This window comes from Hyperoodon ampullatus (genome assembly GCF_949752795.1).
Source record: "Hyperoodon ampullatus genome assembly, chromosome: 6".
In the NCBI taxonomy this organism is placed as follows: Eukaryota; Metazoa; Chordata; class Mammalia; order Artiodactyla; family Ziphiidae; genus Hyperoodon; species Hyperoodon ampullatus.
Genome location: NC_136919.1, coordinates 78,629,203 through 78,650,512, shown reverse-complemented (window position 1 = coordinate 78,650,512; position 21,310 = coordinate 78,629,203). Strand labels below are relative to the sequence as shown.

Sequence of the window (21,310 nt, the reverse complement as noted above, 5' to 3'; positions counted from 1 at the left end):
TTGAACTCCATAATATGTTATTTTTTAATATTTATTATTTATTTATTTTATTTTATTTTGGCTGTGCCAGGTCTTAGTTGCGATGTGTGCAATATCTTCATTGCTAACACATGGGATCTTTAGTTGCAGCATGCGGGCTTCTTAGTTGTGGCATGTGAACTCTTAGTTGCAGCATGTGTGTGGGATCTAGTTCCCCGACCAGGGATCAAACCCAGGCCCCCTGCATTGGGAGCGTGGAGTCTTACCCACTAGATCACAGGGAAGTCCCCATAATATGTTATTTAGCTAGGTTACACATATTAAAATTATTACACAGTCTCTGTAGTGATTTAGTATAATTGCCATATCTCTTCACATTGAGTTAATTAGTAATGTACGTGTGTCTATCCCCAGACACTACCTGTGGCTCAGAATCTCACATTATTTACCTGGCTAAATGAAACGTGCAGGTGGGGTTGCTCAGTGAGGCATCTTGAAGTTCCAAAAGCCATAATCACACTACTTTTCTTGTTTTTCAAAACATTTTACTGTTCTCATGTAAGCCTTCTCTCATCATTGGGACTACAGCTTTACAGTTCTTCAGAAATTTTAGGAACTAATATCTAGGCTTGCAAGGGGATTTTAGAAGGATTTTTTAAATTTAGAAGGATTTTTATACTTTAGATGTTTTTCTATATTTAGAAGTGCAATTTATATCTCACCTTAGAAGAATATGGATTCTTATTTAGTTGGGGTTTTTTGAAGGAATAAGAAAGTGATACTGAAATGAAGTTACTGAATAATTTGAGAAGCAGTTTCTTAGCATCTCCCACAATGAACATTCTTGGTTTGTATAGTTTGGAAGCCTTGTGAGTCTCAGTTCTAGTTTATTTTACTAAATATCCCTTTCTAGAATTATTCAAAATGGTATAAATTTAATCTAGTAAAGCTACCAAATTTTAACTACTTAAGTAGCATAAGTTCAGTGTACAGGCACAGAAAACATTTTATTCTTTTATTTTATAGCGCTCTATATAGATAGCTTTCTTATAAACAGTCACTCAGTGAGAAAGTAAATATAACAATAGATAATTTTAAAAGCTTTTATTTAAGAAACCCTTGTGTTTGCTTCCACCACTGCAGTACCGTCTCTCCAGCCCCAAGGCTCCTTGCATGACACAAAAACACATGTTGTTGTTGAAGATTTCTGCTGATAGATATCTGAAAGTTCTTGCCCTCTACATGAGAATTTGTGTACAAAATATGCAGTTTCCCACATTGTAAACTCTAGTTAAATTCTATCGATATAAGTGATATAATTCTTTTTTTTAACATCTTTATTGGAGTATAATCGCTTTACAATGTTGTCTTAGTTTCTGCTGTATAACAAAGTGAATCAGCTATATGTATACAGATATCCCCATATCCCCTCCCTCTTGCATCTCCCTCCCACCCTCCCTATCCCACCCCTCTAGGTGGTCACAAAGCACTGAGCTGATCTCCCTGTGCTATGCAACTGCTTCCCACTAGCCATTATATCACTTATTTTATACACTACCGATGTAAAATAAGTGATATAATTCTTTTGATATAATGTACTTAGCTAAAATTGCCAACCTTTACTCTTTCCATTCTAGAATTGGTTTTTGCTGAGTAGATTAAATCAATATAGAACCAGCTTGTTAGATTCTAACACTTCTTTGGATTTCTAGTATATATATATGGGAAACTTTAGCTCTTTTGTATTTCTTGATTATGCAGCTTAATTTATCAAGCTACTTTGATATTTTGTATGTTTGTGCCTCACATTTCTGCTAAATATATTTAAAATATACTTTAACAGAAGAATTGACATATAATTTTTAAGGTTTTTGCAACAGTGGGGTCTCCCCAATCCAAAAAATATTACAATGAATTGTCATCTGCTGCATAACCTTTTTTATTTATACATCCAAAAGCATATGTTTGTATGATTACATGCAAGTCTATTCTTTTGGTGATTATGCAACTTCAACATTAATACTTCACGAATTCCAAAATTAAAACTTTTCTCTCCCACATAATATATAGACTTTAGAATGCTTTGACTCTAATTACTACTCCCTAATTTATATGCTATATTATCCAGTGCTTTAGTTCTATCCCTTTCCACCATATATTAGACACTATTATCATTTTATATTTTACAACCAGTGCTTTTTAAGATTTACCCTATATGTGCTAATATCTTCGTTTACCATTCTTTCTTGTATCTCAGATCATCCATCTGGGATCATGTAACTTTAACTTCTACCTGCTACATATATCTTAAAATTTCCTTCAGTGAAGTCTGCTAGAAGTAAATTCTCAGTTTGGGTAGTCTAAAAATGCCTATAATATGCTCTCATTTTGGAAAGATAATTTTGCTGAATTCTACACTGACAGATAATTTCTCTTTGCAAATCGAAGACACTGTTCTGGCATCCATTGTTGCTGTTGAAAGTAAGCCATCAGTCTAATGACTGTTTCTTTGTAGGTAATCTGTCTTTTTTTCTAGCTCCTTTTGAAGGCTTTTCCCCTACCCTTTGGTGTTCTCTATGAGGTATCTGTGCGAGGGGTTTCTTTTTGTTTATCTTGCTTGGGATTCATTGAGCTTCTTGAATCTGAGAATTAGTATCTTGTAGTAATTCTGAGAAATTCCCAACCAATATCTCTTCAAGTATTGCCTCTTCCACATTATCTCTTTTATTTCTATCTCGAATTCTGATTACGTCTTCTAAAATTCTCAAATTTTCTTCTATGTTTTCAATTCCTCTATTTTTCTAGGCTGCATCTGGCTTATTTCTCTGGATCTATAGTTAACATGTCTGATCTGTAGTTTCATTTATCCCCTGTATTTTTCATTTAAATTGTTATATTTTAATTTCTAGAAGTTCTCTTTTTTACTCTTTTTCAAATGTATGTGATCATTTTTTATAATCACTTGTTCTTTATTCATATGTTCAATTTTCTCATTTATGTTTTTTAACATATTAAATGTAGCTATTTCATATTCTCTGTCTGAGCATTTCAGTATCTTTGAGGATCTTATTCTGCTACCTGTTGTCTTTTGGTTCTCATTCATGTTACTTTACTTCCTTCTGTAATTTGTGATTTTATTTTTTTTACAATGAAATGCTTATTTTCCCATGGGAATTATTTGAGACCTGGATTGATGATGTATTCCTCCACAGAGAATTTGCATTTACTTCTGAGAGTTATCTGGAGCCATTACCCCACCAGAACCATCTTATATTAAATACTCTGATGTTTCTCAAACCACACTGAGAGTGTGAATGTGGACCAGAACCTGTATGAGGACCCACTTTTGTTTATAAATAACCAGAGGAGAATTTTTTTTTCCCATCTGCTGAGAATCAAGGTTGAGGCCGGCAAGTTTCCTTGCTCTATTCTTTTGACCATCAGCCTTATTTATTTTTCTTCCTTACACTTGAGAGTGGAGCCCTTTGAAGTATCCCAGCTTTATGTGGGGTCTCTCCTTAGGCACCCCCATACTGCATTAACCTACCAAAGCAGATGCTCATGGTCTTCCAGGATTCAGGAGAAAGCCTCAAGGCCAAAGCTTGCTTTGGTATTTCCTTACCTCCTGAGATTCCAGCTTCCACTTTGTTTAGGTATCTGAATATTCTCTCTTTTCATGCCAGCTCAGCAATACATTTCAAAAGGCTTTCAAGTGCATTTGCCCAGTATTCCAGTTGTTTCCAGCTAGAAATGAAATGTTTATATAATTAAAGACCTAAATGAGTATGTGTGTATATATATATATATATAGTTATAGTTATATAGATGTTTATCATTATATGTATTTATAGCATTTTATTTATATATACTTATCATAACTTTATTTCCAGTTGCATCTGGTAATACCTTGATATCTGCTATGCACTTCAATTTTTTTCAACTGTTCTACAAAAATAATTGGAATGACTTCTGTCACTTTTCTTTGAAAGATAAAGAAAATATTTGGTATGCAGTTATTTTTAGATTTAAATAAATATAATCAGCTGTTACCATATTTTAAAATTCTTGTTACATTATGTAGAACTGTAGAATTTTTCAAAACCTCTCAAAATAATAGGGTCACAGAAACAGTCATATCTAGGTCCAGTTGGTATAGAGGGATTATTTATATTGAAAATGTTAGCAACATTTGAACTGTTGCACGAATTTTAAGGTTGGTAAAATATAAATACGATTTCCTTTGAGCAAAGAACCCATCCCAGGGAAAGTTGTGTTTACACTGCGTTTTAGAAGTTAAATAATTTAAAAATTTGTAGTCATTCAGAATTTCAAGAAAACCTTTTAAAATGATGAATCCCTTTGTCTAGAAGGCTCTTTTGGTAAAGCAATTGATTTGCCCCTTTTAAAAAATCTAGTTTTTATAAGACGTTTTCTTCAAGTAACTATACATATCATTGCAATCAGTAAAGATAAGCAGCCACAGTCAGCCCTGCCCTGTCTCCCTAATCAATGGTCGTCCTTCTTCTAGTACGTACGAGTATCTTTCGATACAAAACCTGATCTCCTCCTACACCTGATGACCAAGGAATGGCAGTTGGAGCTTCCCAAGCTTCTCATCTCAGTTCATGGGGGCCTACAGAACTTTGAACTCCAGCCAAAACTCAAGCAAGTCTTTGGGAAAGGTCTCATCAAAGCAGCCATGACAACTGGAGCATGGATATTCACTGGAGGTGTTAACACAGGTAATTGGAAGTGGGACAAAGAAGGACAACATAAGGCCACGAGAATGTTGTGACTAAGATCATTTTCTCCTGAGGTTAAATATATTTACGTTCCCCCACCTCATCCCCTACACCTGTGTGTCCACACCTGCTGGTTATTGCTCCTTTCACTGAGTCTCTCTCCTTCCTCTACCTAAATGATAACTGTACTGTCATTTCTCAACCAAGAATAATTATTTACACTTAAGAAACAGATTGGGATATTTAATACTTGATTCTACAGAATTTATAAACACGACTAGTGGAATTTCACAGGATATTTTCAATACCTCAATTTGCCAAATAGGCATCCAGTAATTTTTTAAGGAATAACTTTTGCTCTAAATTGGAGACTCTGTTCTTTAAGTGATTTTAAGTTTGATGCAAATAGCTTTAGAGTTTGCAGAACGCCCTTTCCATCTGGGGTGACAGCAAAGTCTGGAGTAACATGTGTTTATTATTTAAAGTATTTCATTGAATCAACTCTGCACCGACAGAAGACACACCCCACTCTGAACTCCAAGCAGTTTTTTCTACCTGCCAAATGAGTTTCTATATTGTGATCCAGGCAAGCTGCCAAATCAATTCTTACAAACCCACTTAGAGTTAAGTGCTTATCTGCAGAACATTATGAATGTGCAGCAGATAATGGAATGGATGCTGTAAATGTCTGGATGTATTTCCCCAGCCTGAGTCAGAAGTGCCGATTGGAAGAGACAGGTAATGCTGCAGTAAATTAATTCAGACTTGTTTCAAGACTCAGAGTCTGCACATGTGGACACATTTGAAGTTAGTGGGACATGCTGAACATAACCCTGGACCAACTAGTTTTAAATAAAATGTTATCTCAATGTTGTTTATTCATTTTTTTGTAGTTTAGATGATGTTTGAGTGAGACCTGCGCTCAGAATTCTCCTCCATACCTAGAAGTTGTGAACATTCAGCTCACAACAATATAGGTTCATTTACACAGCGAAATCTGCATATTGCCCTGCCCATCGTTGTCATGTGAAACCCTGACTCAGTCTGTATAGTGACATGATCTTAGAATGACCTGCTCAGCCGGCTCTTTACTGTTTACTTTGTGGTGATCAAATATCTACAGAGCAGTTTTCTTTCGTGGCTGTTCAGGCTTTAAGCTCCAACTTTCACTCACAGTTTAACAGGCATCATTTGCCTATAATTATTCAGTCTTTTGCTTTCCTGGCATAACCTGCATCTCCTGTGGAGATCAACTCAAAGGTTTCTAAAAGAAATGCTTACCCATCTTCTGTTTGGGGGAACTTGGAACATTGTTTATTGTTTTTCTTTTGTGAAATGCATCCAATATCAAAAGAAGAATTAACAGCATAAATGTTGTAAACCAAAGAATTCATCTCTGCCTCTCTCCAGGCATAGTGCTCAATCCAACACTCAAAGTGTGTTCCATTGAACGCTCAGCTTGGGTAAAAGGTGAAGGCGGAATTGTGGCAGATGGAGGGAGGGGCTACCATGAAGCTAACCTTCTTGTCCAGGACTGGACCCCAAGTGAGTTTTGCATATAAATAGGAAAAAACTTAACACTAATATTCACACCTTTACTCTTGTATTTGGCTTTCTTTATCAGTACTTTCTCTTAGAAGATCCATAGATGAGATAGTAAGTGAAATTGATATTCTTCCCAACGCTCCCAGCACAGCTCAGCATGGACTAGTGGCTATTTACGCTACTCTGTTGTTTGATTTTTTTTTAAAGGAGGCTCTTTCTGTTTGATCTTATGAATATTTCAGAATTGAGTTGTTCACACATGTCTGTTGTCTCCTGTGATTAAATTGCCTGGTGTGTTTTGTGTGCTTGTTAGTTCAGTGGTGCCCAGTTCCTGAGCCCTCACTCTGTGCCGGCACCTGAAGAGAGTAAGACACTGATCTCCAACCTTCCCCTCAATGAGTTTACTCTGAGCAGAGACATCCTCACATGTGATTATGAACCAAAGAAGAATATGTTCAGTGACATATTGAACTATTCAAAATATACAAACTGCAACCCTGTTCAAATGGAGAAAAAATCAAATCCAACTAAGCTTTCATATAGGAGATGGAACTAGGTGTGAGTTTTTCCTTGAAGAATGGGTGGAATTTTCCTTAAAGTATAAATGGAAGCATCTTTTCTTAGAGAATGTATTTTATATCTTCTATAAAAATGATCACTTGAGAGAGAAGTTAAAAGATTAGAAATTATATCTTATTTAAATGGTTTATTAAAAGATAAAAGGTAGTTCCCTACAATCTTGTAAACTGAATTTTCTCACTCTTAACTATGGTAAGGAAAGGCATGGTGATGGGAAGGCCATTATGACAGAAGAGGAAAATAATTAGAATGATGTCTAAAAAGGTGTATTTATATATTTTTAAGATAAATTTTCCACAGAATATGTCAACATTTTCTTTACAAGCAGGGTCTCCACATTATGTGCCCATAAATAAGAAGGTGAAATCAAGATTAACAAAATATGAGCTAAGTAATTACTCTATTTGCTGACCCTAACTCATACACAGACTGTGGTATAGATTTAATATAATATTATTTATGATGCTTTTTATAGGATATTGTCATGGTATTAGTACTTAGTCATACTAATACATCATTATACTTATAATACAAGAAAAGATTCTCTAAGTTTAAAGTATCGTATTTATTCTTTTTTTTTTAATGAAGTTTTATTATTATTTTGGCCACGCGGCTTGTGGGATCTTAGTTCCCTGACCAGGGATCGAACCCATGGCCCTTGCAGTGGAAGTGCAGAGTCCTAACCACTGGACCACCAGGGAAGTCCCTGTATGTATTCTTTTTATAGATATTGTATATGTGTTTTTTATCATATGAGATAGAATAAGAAATGTATTACTAGAGTTCATATACAAGTCCAGCAAATGTATCTGGCATTAGAGCTGCAAGTTTATGTTCTCTCCTGAACACGTGTAGTTCGTGTAGAAATGTGTCAAAACTTTATATTCAGTGCATTTAACCTTAGGAAAAACAGTTACCACAATTTCCTTTAGATCAATGGAAAGTAATTGCTTTAAAAGGCTAGAGTAATACTTCTCTTTTTCCTCTTAGGTGTTATTCGTCATGTTGGAGATGCCTTGAAGGACCATGCATCTAAGTCTCGAGGGAAGATATGTACCATAGGTATCGCCCCTTGGGGAATTGTGGAAAACCAGGAGGACCTGATTGGAAGAGATGTAAGTCCTGGGAGCTCCCTGTATGTGACTTCTCATAGAGGTGATATCAAAAGAGTAAAATAAAATTAGAATTCAAACTATGCATACTGGATTATTCTGTTAGTCCCCACCTCCTGAAATGAAGCTGATGTTAGGAATAGTTATGGGAGACCGTTTATTTTCCAGAATCTATCTATGTGAACTCCACGTCAGTTCTTAGGATTAGGAAAGGTCCTAAGTAAGACTTATCAACTACCCTCTTGGTTTGAATCAAGCAATGGTCTTTTATCACCCATCAAATTTTGCAAGTGCTCTTGGCACAGTTATGTTAAGATTAATTAACAACATGAATTCATTGACTGATACATAAAATGAGGACTTTCCTCACCCCAGGTCTCCAGCTTCTTTATTTGAGTGCCCTTCACCTAGGACAGGAGGCTACAGAGGGAGATTCTTTCCATTCAAACTTGTGGCTTCCCTGTTTGGTTTTTCTTTTGCTAAATGCTTGGGTGAGGAGTGGGCACAGTTGGGATCTTTATTTCCTGCTCTGGAACTACTCAGAAGCCCTTGACCAAGCTCAGCAGATTGTTAACCTCTCTTTCCTGTTCTGATGTCCGGGGCCACACACTGACCAATCAATCAACAGTTTTGCCAGAGAGAATTTGGTCCTATTTTTTCTGAGTCACTGTCTTATTTCCAGGGTCTCTTTTTCATTTGTTTAAAACCACAAACAGGTCATTCCCCACCTCCCCTCTAGGGTTTTTCTCTCCTACTAACAACCAGACTTTTTCCCCTATGTAATACTTTCCAGAATTCCACTGGTATGAGTTAAACTATGTACACAGATTGCCATGCATTATTTATTTCTTTTGTCCCCAATAATTTTAGCAATTAATTATTTATCAATGCTTCTCTATATCAGATCAATACAATCCTCCATTCCCAATCACGGCCTGCCATAGAGTAATAAATGTGCTTCGCAGTTCTCTCTAAGTAGCATGAAGTCTGTCTGAGTCAAAAAAAAAAAAAAAAAAATTTTTTTTTTTTTTAATCAAAGAGGTTGAGAAGTAACTGGTCCTAAACTGCTTCTTCTATTGTGTTGCAGTATAATGAAACCATCTTATTTCAGTGCAACACAGTATGTGCAATTTTTTTAAATGCAATGCAAAATACTTTGAATTTAAAAATCAAAGATCATGAAATAGAAGCAGTAAATAAACACTGTTTGAATCCTTCAGAACTTTATTTAAGTGATAAATAACTTTATTTTAAGTGATAAGAAATGTCCATATCTATGCTACCAAATTACATGTAGAAACACGAATTTATCCAGAATATGTAGAATAAGGAATGAGATAGTTTTATCAATGTAATATTCTCTTAACTAAAATGTACTTGCTGTTTTGTATCATAAAAAAATTGAATATCTCAAGCAGCAATTCCCAAAGTGTTACGTTGGCAGAACTGACTGGAAAAGTAATACTGATTTTTTCAAAGTATCTGGGACTAGTCTTTGATGGAACATATTTGGGTTAATATTTGCCTTAGATTGCAAGTTGGCTTTTAAGTATATATCAGTTGCGAACTAGAACAAATGCAGTTCTTAAAGAATTAGAATATGCTAAAATGCCCCCTCATACCAAGAGCATCTAATAGTTCATTTTATTAACAAATGAATTAACTGTTTAAAATGTCATGGTGATTCAGAAGTCATTTTTAAATGTTCATAGTTTCAGCATCTCTCTTGTAAACCTGAGTTGTTATTATTCAATTTTGTGGGGGGGGGAACCGTTTTGGAACTTTCTCATGCAGATGAACTATGAGTAAATGAAGGCTGATTATTTCTTTATTCAAGATAGAGTAACCATATAATTACCTCAGTTGCCTAATCATTTGCAGAGAATGCTGGCCTACTGCCTTTCTGTATCATTTTGTTTGTCTTCTAATTCTGTATGATTGTGGAAAGACAATACTTATATTGTACTTACTTGCCTTGCTGGGTTGGGTGAATCACCCCTAATTCATTTTCCTCCAATTCTAGCTTTTTTTCTCTTATTTCACCTCCTCATGTGCTCCTCTTTTTCACTCTTCTTTTCTTTCTCCCTGTATTTCTTACCTGTTCTATGCCAATAGGAACTTACATATGCCTATGCCAATGGGACTTACATTGTCTGACTTCCCAATGAAAAACTAGTCTTGATCCCAGTTCAGGGGGCAGAAAAACCCACTTATAAGTTCAATAAAATGTGCACATTCATTGTCCCTGCTCACAGGGGTCTAATAAAGGCAAGCCATGGCTCACAAAGATCCAAGTGAACTTGCGGAGAGACCGAGAAAAGGAAGTAAAATTGGCAGGTTGTAGAGAGCACAGGAAAAACAATCGTATTTTCATTTTTTAGTAAATCTTTGACCAAGATCTATTGAATTTCAACCACTCTGGCATGTTTTTCCCCCAAAATTGGGAAACCAGAATACACATAGGACTTCTCAGGCTCTTATATAATAAGAGTTTGTTTTTCAAGTTGTAAATTATTTGGAGCAAAAGTGCTGTTTTCTGTGAGGTTTTTTTAATTTAATTTAATTTTTTTAAATCTGTGCACTGACCTATTTAGGTGATTCACTTTCCAATCGTGATTTTCTCTTTCCTATAGATTCTTTCCTCTTTTCTATTTATTTATTTATTTATTTATTTTGCTGCACCGCGCGGCTTGTGGGATCTTAGTTCTCTGTCCAGGGATTGAACCCAGGCCCTCGGGAGTGAAAGCGAAGAGTCCTAACCACTGGACTGCCAGGGAATTCCCAAAAGTGCTGTTTTTGGTATACAGGATTTATGACATAGTTTGAGGGACATTTAAATATGAGTTTATTATTCTAATGTATAATTTAAATGATAATTTGAAAGGAATATGATGTTAGGCTGTCATAAAAAGAAGTATTTGAATGAAATATGTAGTCACTGGTGAAAATCTCCCTAAAATTCATTAAAACAGAAGTGTTGTCCGGTAAGCTTCTTAAGTAGTTACAATAATTTTCATAGTTAGCTTGATTTAATGCCTTCTATCCTTTTTCTTCCATTTTATATAAACAAACACACATGTAATAAACATCAAAAAGGAAACCTTATAGGATCAGACATCAGGTAGCAGAGAAAAACAACCAACATATTATTAAAAATCCTGACCACTTCAGAATTCTATCAAAATGCAATCATTTGAAAAAATAGGATTGTTGCATTTTTGGTCAAGTCTATGTCTGTGTTCCAGAATAAGATTGAAATGGCACAAAATAAATGTCAAGGGAAATCTAGGAAATTTACTTGAAATAAATAAAAAAATAAGGATAAAAGAAAGGCCCTATATCTTATTCCAGATATTTTATTACAGTAGATTTATATCCAAACCAATAGAAAATATAGATCATTTTATTTCTGTGGTGCTGACTCTCAGATGAGCACTTTTAGAAGCTGAAAATTCAAGTACTACTAGAGTTATTTTATTGATAGAAGTCATAGACATCACAGTTGCTATTCATCTTAGAATTTGAATATACCTTTGGAATGGCACCATAAAGGCAAATACTAGCCCTAAAAATAAAGAAGAAAGATTAATTTGCCCTAGGGTGTGCTTCTAGATATTCTGAAAAATGTACTTCCCTTCAAGTCCGATCTCTTAACTAGACTTTAAAGATATAAGGCATGTATCTTTGGATTCTGAGTTCAACTTAGAGCCACACACATAGTAGGTACTCAATAAATATTGAGGAGATGGATTGGCCATGATGAAATTCAGGCTTCAGGGAAAATAAACATGGAAAAAATATAATGATAAATTTTATCTGGTTCACAACTTTACCACAACTTAATCTCTACTCATATTACAGAGCTTGATCATACTATAGTAACGATAGTCGAGGGATTTTTTAACCAAGTATCTGAATATAAAACTATTTTCTTATGTAGCAGCTCAAGTTGGGAGGTGGATGGTGAAGCCTCTACACGTTGGGGATGGAGACAAAGAAATGTGGAATGTGAAGAGGCTCTTCTGTAACCCCTTTGAAAGATGCATGATCCTCCCAACTGAGTGATAGAACTAGCCTTGATTCTTTAAATTTAAATACCTTCAACTCTGTTTAACCAAATCTTTCAATTAATAGATAAAAACAACAGACTTTGGTGAAGAATAATGCTATGAATACTGAGATAGTAACAATCTTTTGCCCTGCCATTAGACCTGAAAACGAATATTGTTCAGCTCTTAAGGTTAACTCCACCTCTGTGATGTCTCCATATTATACCTACTGCTCTTCTTCTATGGCAACCCATAATCCTATACTTCCATCAAACTAAGCTCAAGGCTCCCTTCCACCAAGACGGCTTCCCTGACTTCACCCACAATATCATTTTCCTGATTGTAGTTCTCTCACAACTGTCTTTTTCCTCAACTTAATTAAAAGCTCCTCAAAAATAGGGATTAAATTGTTTTCTTTGTTTGATGGTAACCACTAACATAATACTTTGCATGAACATAAGGCCTTGACATGTCACTTAAACTCTATAAGATTTGATTTCTTCATCTCTAAGGTAACTATAAAACATTTGCTCTATTTTATAGAACTTCAATGAGCATAATCATAATAGTAATTGTAATTTATTGAGCTCTTATTTGAGGAAGCTCTCTGTGATTGTATATATTAGCCTGCTGAGATATGTTTTATTCCATAAAAAAAAAAAACTAAGCCAAGGTCCACTGTCTCCAAAGCCCATACTCTTAACTAGTATAAAATCTTATGGGAAAACCCAAATGAACTTTTTGGCCAACCCAATAGTATGCCAAGTGATATATAAGAAAATATTTAATGATATTATGTTTTTATTGTTAGTTGAGATACTGGCAGATATCTTATGCCTGTAAATTGAACTCAAAAGTAGACTCAATGAGAGTGACCTGAGCCCTTTTCTTTGTCCCTAAATACTCTCGATCTGGAATGATGATTATGAAAGTGTCACCAGTGTAAAGTCAAGAAAGAAATTCCAATGAATTGTGATTTTTATATGACTCATTTCAGACTTAGATTCTTGCTTTAGAAAACAATCTGACCAGAATTGTTTCAAGTAACTGAACAGTTTCTGAAGCCTTTATGATTTGTCTTTTCCCAAATTTAGATGAACAAAACACATGCCAAATGAAAAATCTAGGCATGATCACAAGAAAAAGCACTTTTCATTTTAGCCTGGGGATGAAAACACAAGGTGGATTTCCAAAGCATCATCTTATGTGGTTATTAAATTATCTTGACGTTCAATATCTTCTGTCTTCCCTAAGCTATAGATATATTCTCAGAATTTTATAACCTTTAAGAGTTGTTACATTTAATTGGCAAGTGTTCTTTTGATGTCATTTTTATATTTTAAGCCAAGAAAAATTGTTTAATAATGCAATTGATAATTCTAGTGTAGTTTTCAACTCAGTACATTTTTCATTTACTTCAAATGCAAGCCAAATGTGACTTCATACTGTAAGCTCAGAAAACGTCCCAGGAGTGTTCTTACGTGGAGTTTATTAGACTTCTATGACTAGGTTAGATAAGATATATTCAGAGGATGCGAGAGGAGAAGTTGAGACAAGGAGACCCACCCAAGTATTTACAGTCATGAAGGAGCCAATGCTAGCTAAACCTGGACCACACTCAGGTTCAGGGCCACATTCAGTGGCATGGGTAATACAGTTTCAGTAAACACAGTGTTGAGTTTGGATCTGGACATGTTGATTTCAAAGTTCCTTTGAAATATCTATGTGAAAATGTCCAGGAGGACAGTGAGAAAGATCTGTTTACCCACTTAGATTCAGAAGGTGTCTGCATATATATGATAATTAAAGCCACTGCAGTGGATGGATCACTACATACAACAGAGTATGTAGAGTGATGAAAAGGAGGGCCTGATGATATCCCGGATCCTGGTGATAGCCAATATTTAATGGTTGAGCAGAGGAAAAGCAGCCTGTGAAGGAGACCAGAGGAAGGACTAAGAGGGAGGAGCAAAACCAGGGCGTGTTGTAGAAGCCAAGGGAAGAGTGTGTTTTAGAAGGACCGAGTGAAGGGCAATGCCAAGTACAACTGAGAGTCTAAGGAAGAGAAGGACTTGGAAGTGTTCATCCAGTTGATCAAGACAGACATCATTGGTATCACTGGTTAGAGCTGTCTCAGAAGCATGATGGAGGATCAAGCCACATTTCAATGGGTTGAGGAGGAAAAAAAAGAAGTAGAGATGGCAAGTAGAAACTACCTTTTAGAGGTTTGTCTGGGATGAGGAGAAGGGACGTGAGTAGCCAAAGGGAGCCATAATTTGAGGGATTTTTCCTTCAAGATGGGAGAGACCTGAGTTTGTTTATATGTTTATGGTAGAAATGGAGTTAGGGATGGAGAGGAGATAATTAATGAAATAAGTCCTAGAGTGGCCCTAAGGTGATGGGGTCCAGAACTAAAGGGGAGATTAACCATCTGTACCCTTATAACCGAAGGAGATGAGGAAAGAATATGTAGGCAGAGAGTTGATGGCAGGATTTTGAAATTTAGCTGGAGGTTTATCATTTATCACTGAAATAATAATAACAACAATGATAATATCAACACAATTGTAGAGTTTAATAAGTATCGGCATCCATCCAAGCACTTTACACAGATAGTCATTTAATGCTCATAATGACACTCAGAAGTTGCTATTTTTAGTATCACTATCATCCTTCCCATTTTACTGATGGTGAAACGAAACACAGTGAGATTAAGTAACTTGCCCAATGTTACATAACTAATAAATTATGTAGCTGGGATGTAAACCTAGGCCATCCAATTCCCCAGATCATATTCTTACCTATTATGCAATATTACTTCTCCATATAAGAGCAACTATCATTTTTTTTGAGTTCATATGTGGATCATTTCATGAGTTTTATATCTCATTGAATCCTAAAAATGACCCAGTGAGGTAGTTATAATCATTATTAATCTCCACTTACAAATGGAGACACTGAGACCAGAAGGTAAATAACCTGCCTTGGGTCATCCGGCTGGCAAATGTGTAAACACAGGAGTCAGACCATCTGCCAAATGAGGAGAGATAGTGTTTGGGGTCAGGCGTATGAGGAACGTGGAGGATAGTAGTCATAGCCCCAGTTGTAGAACAGGAACCAGGACTGATCAGAGCCTAGGGATGGAATGCCAGGCAGCTTAGAGGACCAGAGTGGGGCAGGATGGAGGTCATGAAATTAGGATGCATCAGTGAATCCAGAGTAGAGGGAAGAGAATACGCTTTGAAGTCTCAAAGAAGATAATAATAATGCACCATTATATTAGTTATCTATCACCATATAACCCATTACCCCCAAACTTAACGACTTTAAACATTCATTATCTCACCGTTTCTGCGGATCAGGAATTTGTGAGTGGTTTAGCTGGGTAGTTCTGGCTTGGGGTCTCTCGTAAGGTCACAGTCAGGATGTCAGTTGGGGCTGCATCATCTGAAGGATTGAATGGGGTTACAGTACCCTCTCCCAAGATGACTCACTCACACGGCTATTGGGAAGAGTTTTCGCCATGTGGATCTCTACAGGAAGCTGCCTTATTAACATGGCAACTGGCTCCCCCCAGAGTAGGTGGTCCAAGAGAGAGCGAAGAGGAACCCTCTTATGACCTAGTTTTGGAAGCCACACACCATCACTTCTGTTTTATTCTACTTAGAAGTGTGTCACTGAATCCAGCCAGACTTAGGGAAGATTTTCAAAGAATTTCTGAACAAATTTTAAAATCACCCCACTGATACATGGTGATTTCTAAAGCAAGTAACCCCTTTCAGAACTCAAGGCCTTTTCCCACAACCAGTAGGCCCTGTATCTGAATGGTACACAGTCCAGCTCAGGACAGGGCAGAGGGAGGCGAGCCTATTCGAGCAGAAAGCCTGAAATGTGGACGGGGCATCTCTGCAGCCCGTGAGGTGAAGAACACATTTTCAAAGTGCTGCAAAAAGATGCAGTTGTTTTCCTGTGGATTTTAGTGGGAGTTACACGGCTAAAGTATCTGGGCATTCTTTAGAGATGGATCCCTGGGTTTGCTGGTTTCTTGTTTGGATTGCTGAGCTGAGAGTCAGCATCTGGGTTTCAATATGACCCTGCTTCATACCTAGACTTGCAGCTGAGCTGCCTGAATAGGAAACAACAAGCCAGTGTTCCCTCTAGCTCAGGCCTTGCTATGATTTTGAGGATACACAGTGCCTTTCTTTTTTTTTATTTCATTCTCTCAGTCCCCTTGTTTCTTTACCTCAGACACAGGTTGTTTCCCACTTCTCTGCAGTACACCCTCATCCCTCCCAGAAACGCATGCCTGATCTGAAGAGTACCTTGCCACTCCTTTTGTGTGTCTCTCTCCAAAGCACAAACCCCATTTTGCTGCCTGCTGGTGCCTTTCCTAACCTCTGTCTACTATACAGTTCTGGAGAACTCATCTGGAAATAATCTGATCAGCTGTCAGCAGGACTTTAATGCCTGGCTGAGTCACTGACAAAAATATCCAGCAGCAAAACCAACCATAATATCCTTTATAAATTTAAAATCAGGCTGGGTCCTCTGTCTTTCCTCTAAATGTCTCCTGCCCTGTAAAGGAATTTAAGATCTACATGCGATTTATAGGAAACAGGTTAGTGGGGCAGATCCTGTCAAGACGCTTTACTTCTCTGAGCCTCTATAGTTTTGTCTTTAAAATAAGCATGAAATGGATTAATCCATGTAAAAGTGTCTATCACAGTGCCTGGCATACAATAAGTAGTCAAAGAATGCTAATTTTCTTCCTGCCTAAATTGTAATCATACTGCTATTAGGAGGGAAAGAATGACTCATTGGGCTACACATCCCCTACCCTGGTATTGCCTGGGGCAGGTTGACACACACCTCACCAGGTAATAATGTCTGGGATTGCAGAAGGCCTGTGATTGATGACTCAGAAACCTGATTTAACTCAATTCAATTCTGTTCAGGAAAGAAGTCACAGATACCCAAACTGCCCTTGCATTGTGGAAAGCACCACAAAATGGAAGAGACCCCAATATATGAGCGAACTACTTTTTTTGTGGCCACCACACACAGAAGGTCATTGTTCTGTGCTAACTTGGAAAAGGCAAATGTATTTTTTAATACAGACTGTTCAGACTCAATTTTAGAGGTAGAAAGCCTTCAGAATTTATAGTCAAATCCTCTACCTTACAGATGAGAAAACCACCCTCCAAAAAGTTTCTTTCGATTAATATATTTTGAATATTTATTTGAGATATTACTTAGATGCAAGATTATATGTCTCCTCAAGCCAGTCCAATACTTATCACATACATTTCCTAGAGAAATTCTGAATGGGTGTGTGAACGAATGAATGAATAAATTTGAAGACTTGCCCAAGTTCACAGAAGTAATTAGGGGAACTAGAACTTGAAGTCCCATCTCCTGACTTCCTACTAAGTACTCCTGGGTGAGACCAGAACATGCATGAAAATAGCTAGGAAAACTCCAGCAGGTGTCCTAGATCAGCTCCCAAATGATTGATTTCAGCCCATCCAAGTAAAATAAATGCAGCACGCTGCACCAACACACGAACGATGTTCAGTTTCTCCACAGTGTCTCTAGATCGGTTCTCTCCTGGCAATGATAATGGCCCTACAAATATCTTATATAAAGGCCCTCCACCTCATTAACTTCTTGAACAGCTTCTATTACATTCCCTCTTTGTTGCAAAGTCAAGGTACACAGAGGCCTTAGAACCAGAGCTTTACCAATCAGCCAATACAAAGTGTGTACAATAGATTAATGAGTGAAATACTAAGTATCTAATATCCATTTCTAAGCAGATTTCCCTTCTAGGTATAGATACCAATATAGTTACCAATCATGAAAGATCACTTGATATGTAGGCCTGTCAGACACAATTCAGTCTTTCTCGACCCAGATTCCTCATTTGAGCTACAAAACACAGAAAATTATTTGAATGACTCTCTTCTCAATTCTCTCAAGGATGATACATAACGTGGACCATCCTATATTCTTAGGAGAGAATGTGATCCATTACATACAATGAATACTGCAGAGCATTAGGGCTTGATTCTCCCAGGAAACACTGGCTGAGAAACATGCTAGAGTAATCTGTATACCTACAGGTCACAATTGTTCTTGCTGTGCACACATGCGCATGCACACGCGCACACACACACACACATTTCCAAGAAAGTCCTTTTTATGTTATGCTCTTAACAATAAAAGTTTTGCATTACCTCTAAAATTTTGTCAGAAGGAAAAATTCACTTGTATTCATGTGATACAAAGGCATTATTTTTTTCTATTTGAAAAACTTAACAGGAAGATCAGCAAATCTTTTGTAGATATGCAAATTGTAACTTGAACAAAAATAGACTGCTGGTATGTTTGTTATGAAGAATATTAAGTATATTTTGTAGACAAGTTAGACCAAAATACATTCCTCTGAAGTATTTGGGAAGTTATTTCCAACTTTGCAGTTAATCAACAAATATTTCCACAATATCACCGTCTTAAATGACCTAGGAGGACATGCAAAAAAACCCACTTTGCATATTTTGGCAACTGATAAATTTGTTTTCTTTACTCATATTGATTGATTTAAATCTCTGTGTAAAACAAAAGTGACAGATTTGTCTCCCATCGTTTCATTTTGGTCACTAGTTTGCAACTGAAAAATCAGTTTATAGTTGTTAAGATAAAGCAGGACTTGAGAAGAAATTCACATTTGTAGATTGCCTACTAGGAGCCAGGCATGGTGCCAGGTACTTTGCACATATAATCTCATCTAACCCCCATGATGTAAGTGGTTTTATCATTTCTCTTTTACAAATTAAAAATGTGAGACTCAGATTCACACAGCCATTGACAGAACTGGGATTCAAAGAGATTTCCATGCCTCAGACGTTCATGATTGTTCCAGGATTCAACATACCTTCCTCCAATGATGACTGGAAAATAATTTAGGACATTTAACTTATTTTTTGGATTTATATCCTCCATTATTTGGCAGAAAAAAATCCCTGCCAAAATATAACTACCTTTAACTTACTTTAACATCAGATCCAAAGAAATGGGGAGCAGTAAGATGAAGAAATTAAAATTCCTGAGTGACACTGTAAACTTGATCCTCTTATCATGATTAATTCAAATGTACAGTATTCCCAAAGAGCTGGTACACCATGTTTCACAAGAAAAGAAGGTCAAAACTCAGAAGGCTGAAGCACCAATGTCCTTAGAATCCTATGGTGGGGGAAACAGATATGTAGAATATAGTCAGATGATTTAATTATGTTCTTTTATTCTCAGATTGTGGTGATTAAGTCAGGTTGACCCAGAATCATTTTCATTCCTTTATTTGTTTGAAAATGTCACTTTCACTGGTGGTCTTTAAGCTCCCAAGAATTAGAAAACGTGCCCCGTGTCTCATCTAGAACAAGTGTCTGGAGTTCTCCATCACAAATAGTTTAACCTCTAGAAAATCCACTGTCCCCTGCCCCTCACAGAACTGCTTTGGGATTCCCTCCTTCTTGGCATGGAGCCTTGGGGAACTGCCGTTAGGAAAGAGAAAACAGTAACCTAAAGCTTTTTCTTTTGTCCAAAAGTACAGTGCAGAGGTACTTTAAGAATAGGAGAAAGTCTTTCTGCTAAGCCTTTTCCAACAAAGCATTAATATTTATTAACTTGCACTCTGTTATAGAATGAATGTTTTATGATCAAAAATGTGTAACAGCAAAATGGGAATTTTAACCACAAGCGACCTACTCTTCCAGTGATAAAGAACTCAGGATAAGGTTAGCCAACCACTCTCTCTGTAGTTCAGGGGGAACTCTCATTCACTCATCTAGACAAAGGGGTAATTGAACACTGCTCCATGTGATTACTGGAAACAATAATCACAAATTTATAGGCTTCCTTTATAAATGAGAGCCATCTAGAATAAGCTGTGAATTAATGGTATATTAATGGTATATTAACAAATAGGGACATTTATTAAAAGGTCTGAAAGATATTTCAAAAGCTCAGAATTACCCATTTTAAATTTAGATTAGATCAATTCCCAAACAATTCAGATAAGAGGGGGTTTTTATTTTTCAACTTTTAATAAAAGCATGTCTGTCTCAAGTCTTTTGAATTAATCCATTCACTATTCATTGAGTAGATTCTGTTTGCCAGGCATACAGAAATGTGGGGTTTTGAATCAGCATCAAGGTGTAAACTATGACTTTTATGAGATCTTTTCTACTGATGCTGTCTTTACTGAATCACTTTGTAATTCCTTTAGCAAACTACTCAATCTTACTACAGCTTTGCCTGATGAGTTATTACATACTTAAAATGAACAAGTACATCTCAACTCTATAATTAATGTATACACTGCATAAAGGCACAGAAATAAAAGTCCCTTAGCATTTATTTCTGTCTTGTCAATTTCAGGATACAGTACAGAGATAACTGTATGGACACCGTGTAACAGTGAGTTGGTTAAATGTTCCTTTTCATAGTCTTGAGTGAAATTTCTGCCTAAGTATTTTAGGAGTAGATTTCCAACACATCATCTTGTTTCCATTGTGTCTAAGCAGTTTGGGAAAGGGGAATGAATAAGCATAGATTTTGGAATCAGGCAGACCTGGCTGTGATTTCTGGTTCTGAGCGTGGTAAACTCTTGTAAAACCTACTTAATCTCCATCTCTGTTCCTTCATCTACAAAATAAACATAACAACATCTACCTTGCAGGATTGTTGCAAGGAGTATAGATAATGTATATAAAACAACTGGCGCACAATAGGTTTTGTTTTTCTTTTCAGATCAAAAGTCTGAAAGACCATACTAAGAATTGTTCTGTTTCAGGTAGTCTGATTCACCATGAAATTAAAATAACACAACAAAAATTTAAGACAAGAGATGAACATTGTGAGCCTGATTTTTATTTATCTCATAATCCAGTTATTTTACATTCAGCATTTCCACTTAAGGTGTCTAATAAGACACCTTAAGGTGTCTTAAGGTCTGTTTAAATAACAGACCTTCAGATTGCTGAATGGGCTTGACAAAGATCACCCCTGACCCCATTCTCCACCCTCCACTCCCCACCCTCCACTGTACTCCAGAATCATGGTTGCTCTTCTCTGCCTATTAGATGTATGGACATGATGGAGAGGAGAAAGAAAGAAACAAAATAGCCAAACTTAAAAATTATTTTTGGTTCATCAGCATATAAACAATCAACTTCAAAATGAAACAGACATTCACTTGCCAGTTTTTGAGTACAGTGAAAGCACAAACTCTCATTTCTGTATGAAT

At 36.4% G+C, this 21,310-nt stretch overlaps 1 protein-coding gene across 7 annotated transcripts in view; it reads left to right on the top strand.

Annotated features, from left to right (window-relative positions):
* Positions 1 to 21,310, top strand: part of TRPM3 (transient receptor potential cation channel subfamily M member 3) — a gene marked incomplete at both ends in the record, with an annotated part of 817,853 nt that overhangs the window by 572,565 nt on the left and 223,978 nt on the right. For 6 of the 7 annotated variants that reach the window (XM_079706368.1, XM_079706367.1, XM_079706364.1 and 3 more), the window contains 2 exons: positions 4,508 to 4,721; positions 7,836 to 7,960. In XM_079706368.1, the coding sequence (XP_079562494.1) occupies positions 4,508 to 4,721; positions 7,836 to 7,960 (339 nt within the window). Of the gene's footprint in view, positions 1 to 4,507; positions 4,722 to 7,835; positions 7,961 to 21,310 lie in introns of those variants that run through there. The other variant, XM_079706369.1, reaches the window with a different exon arrangement.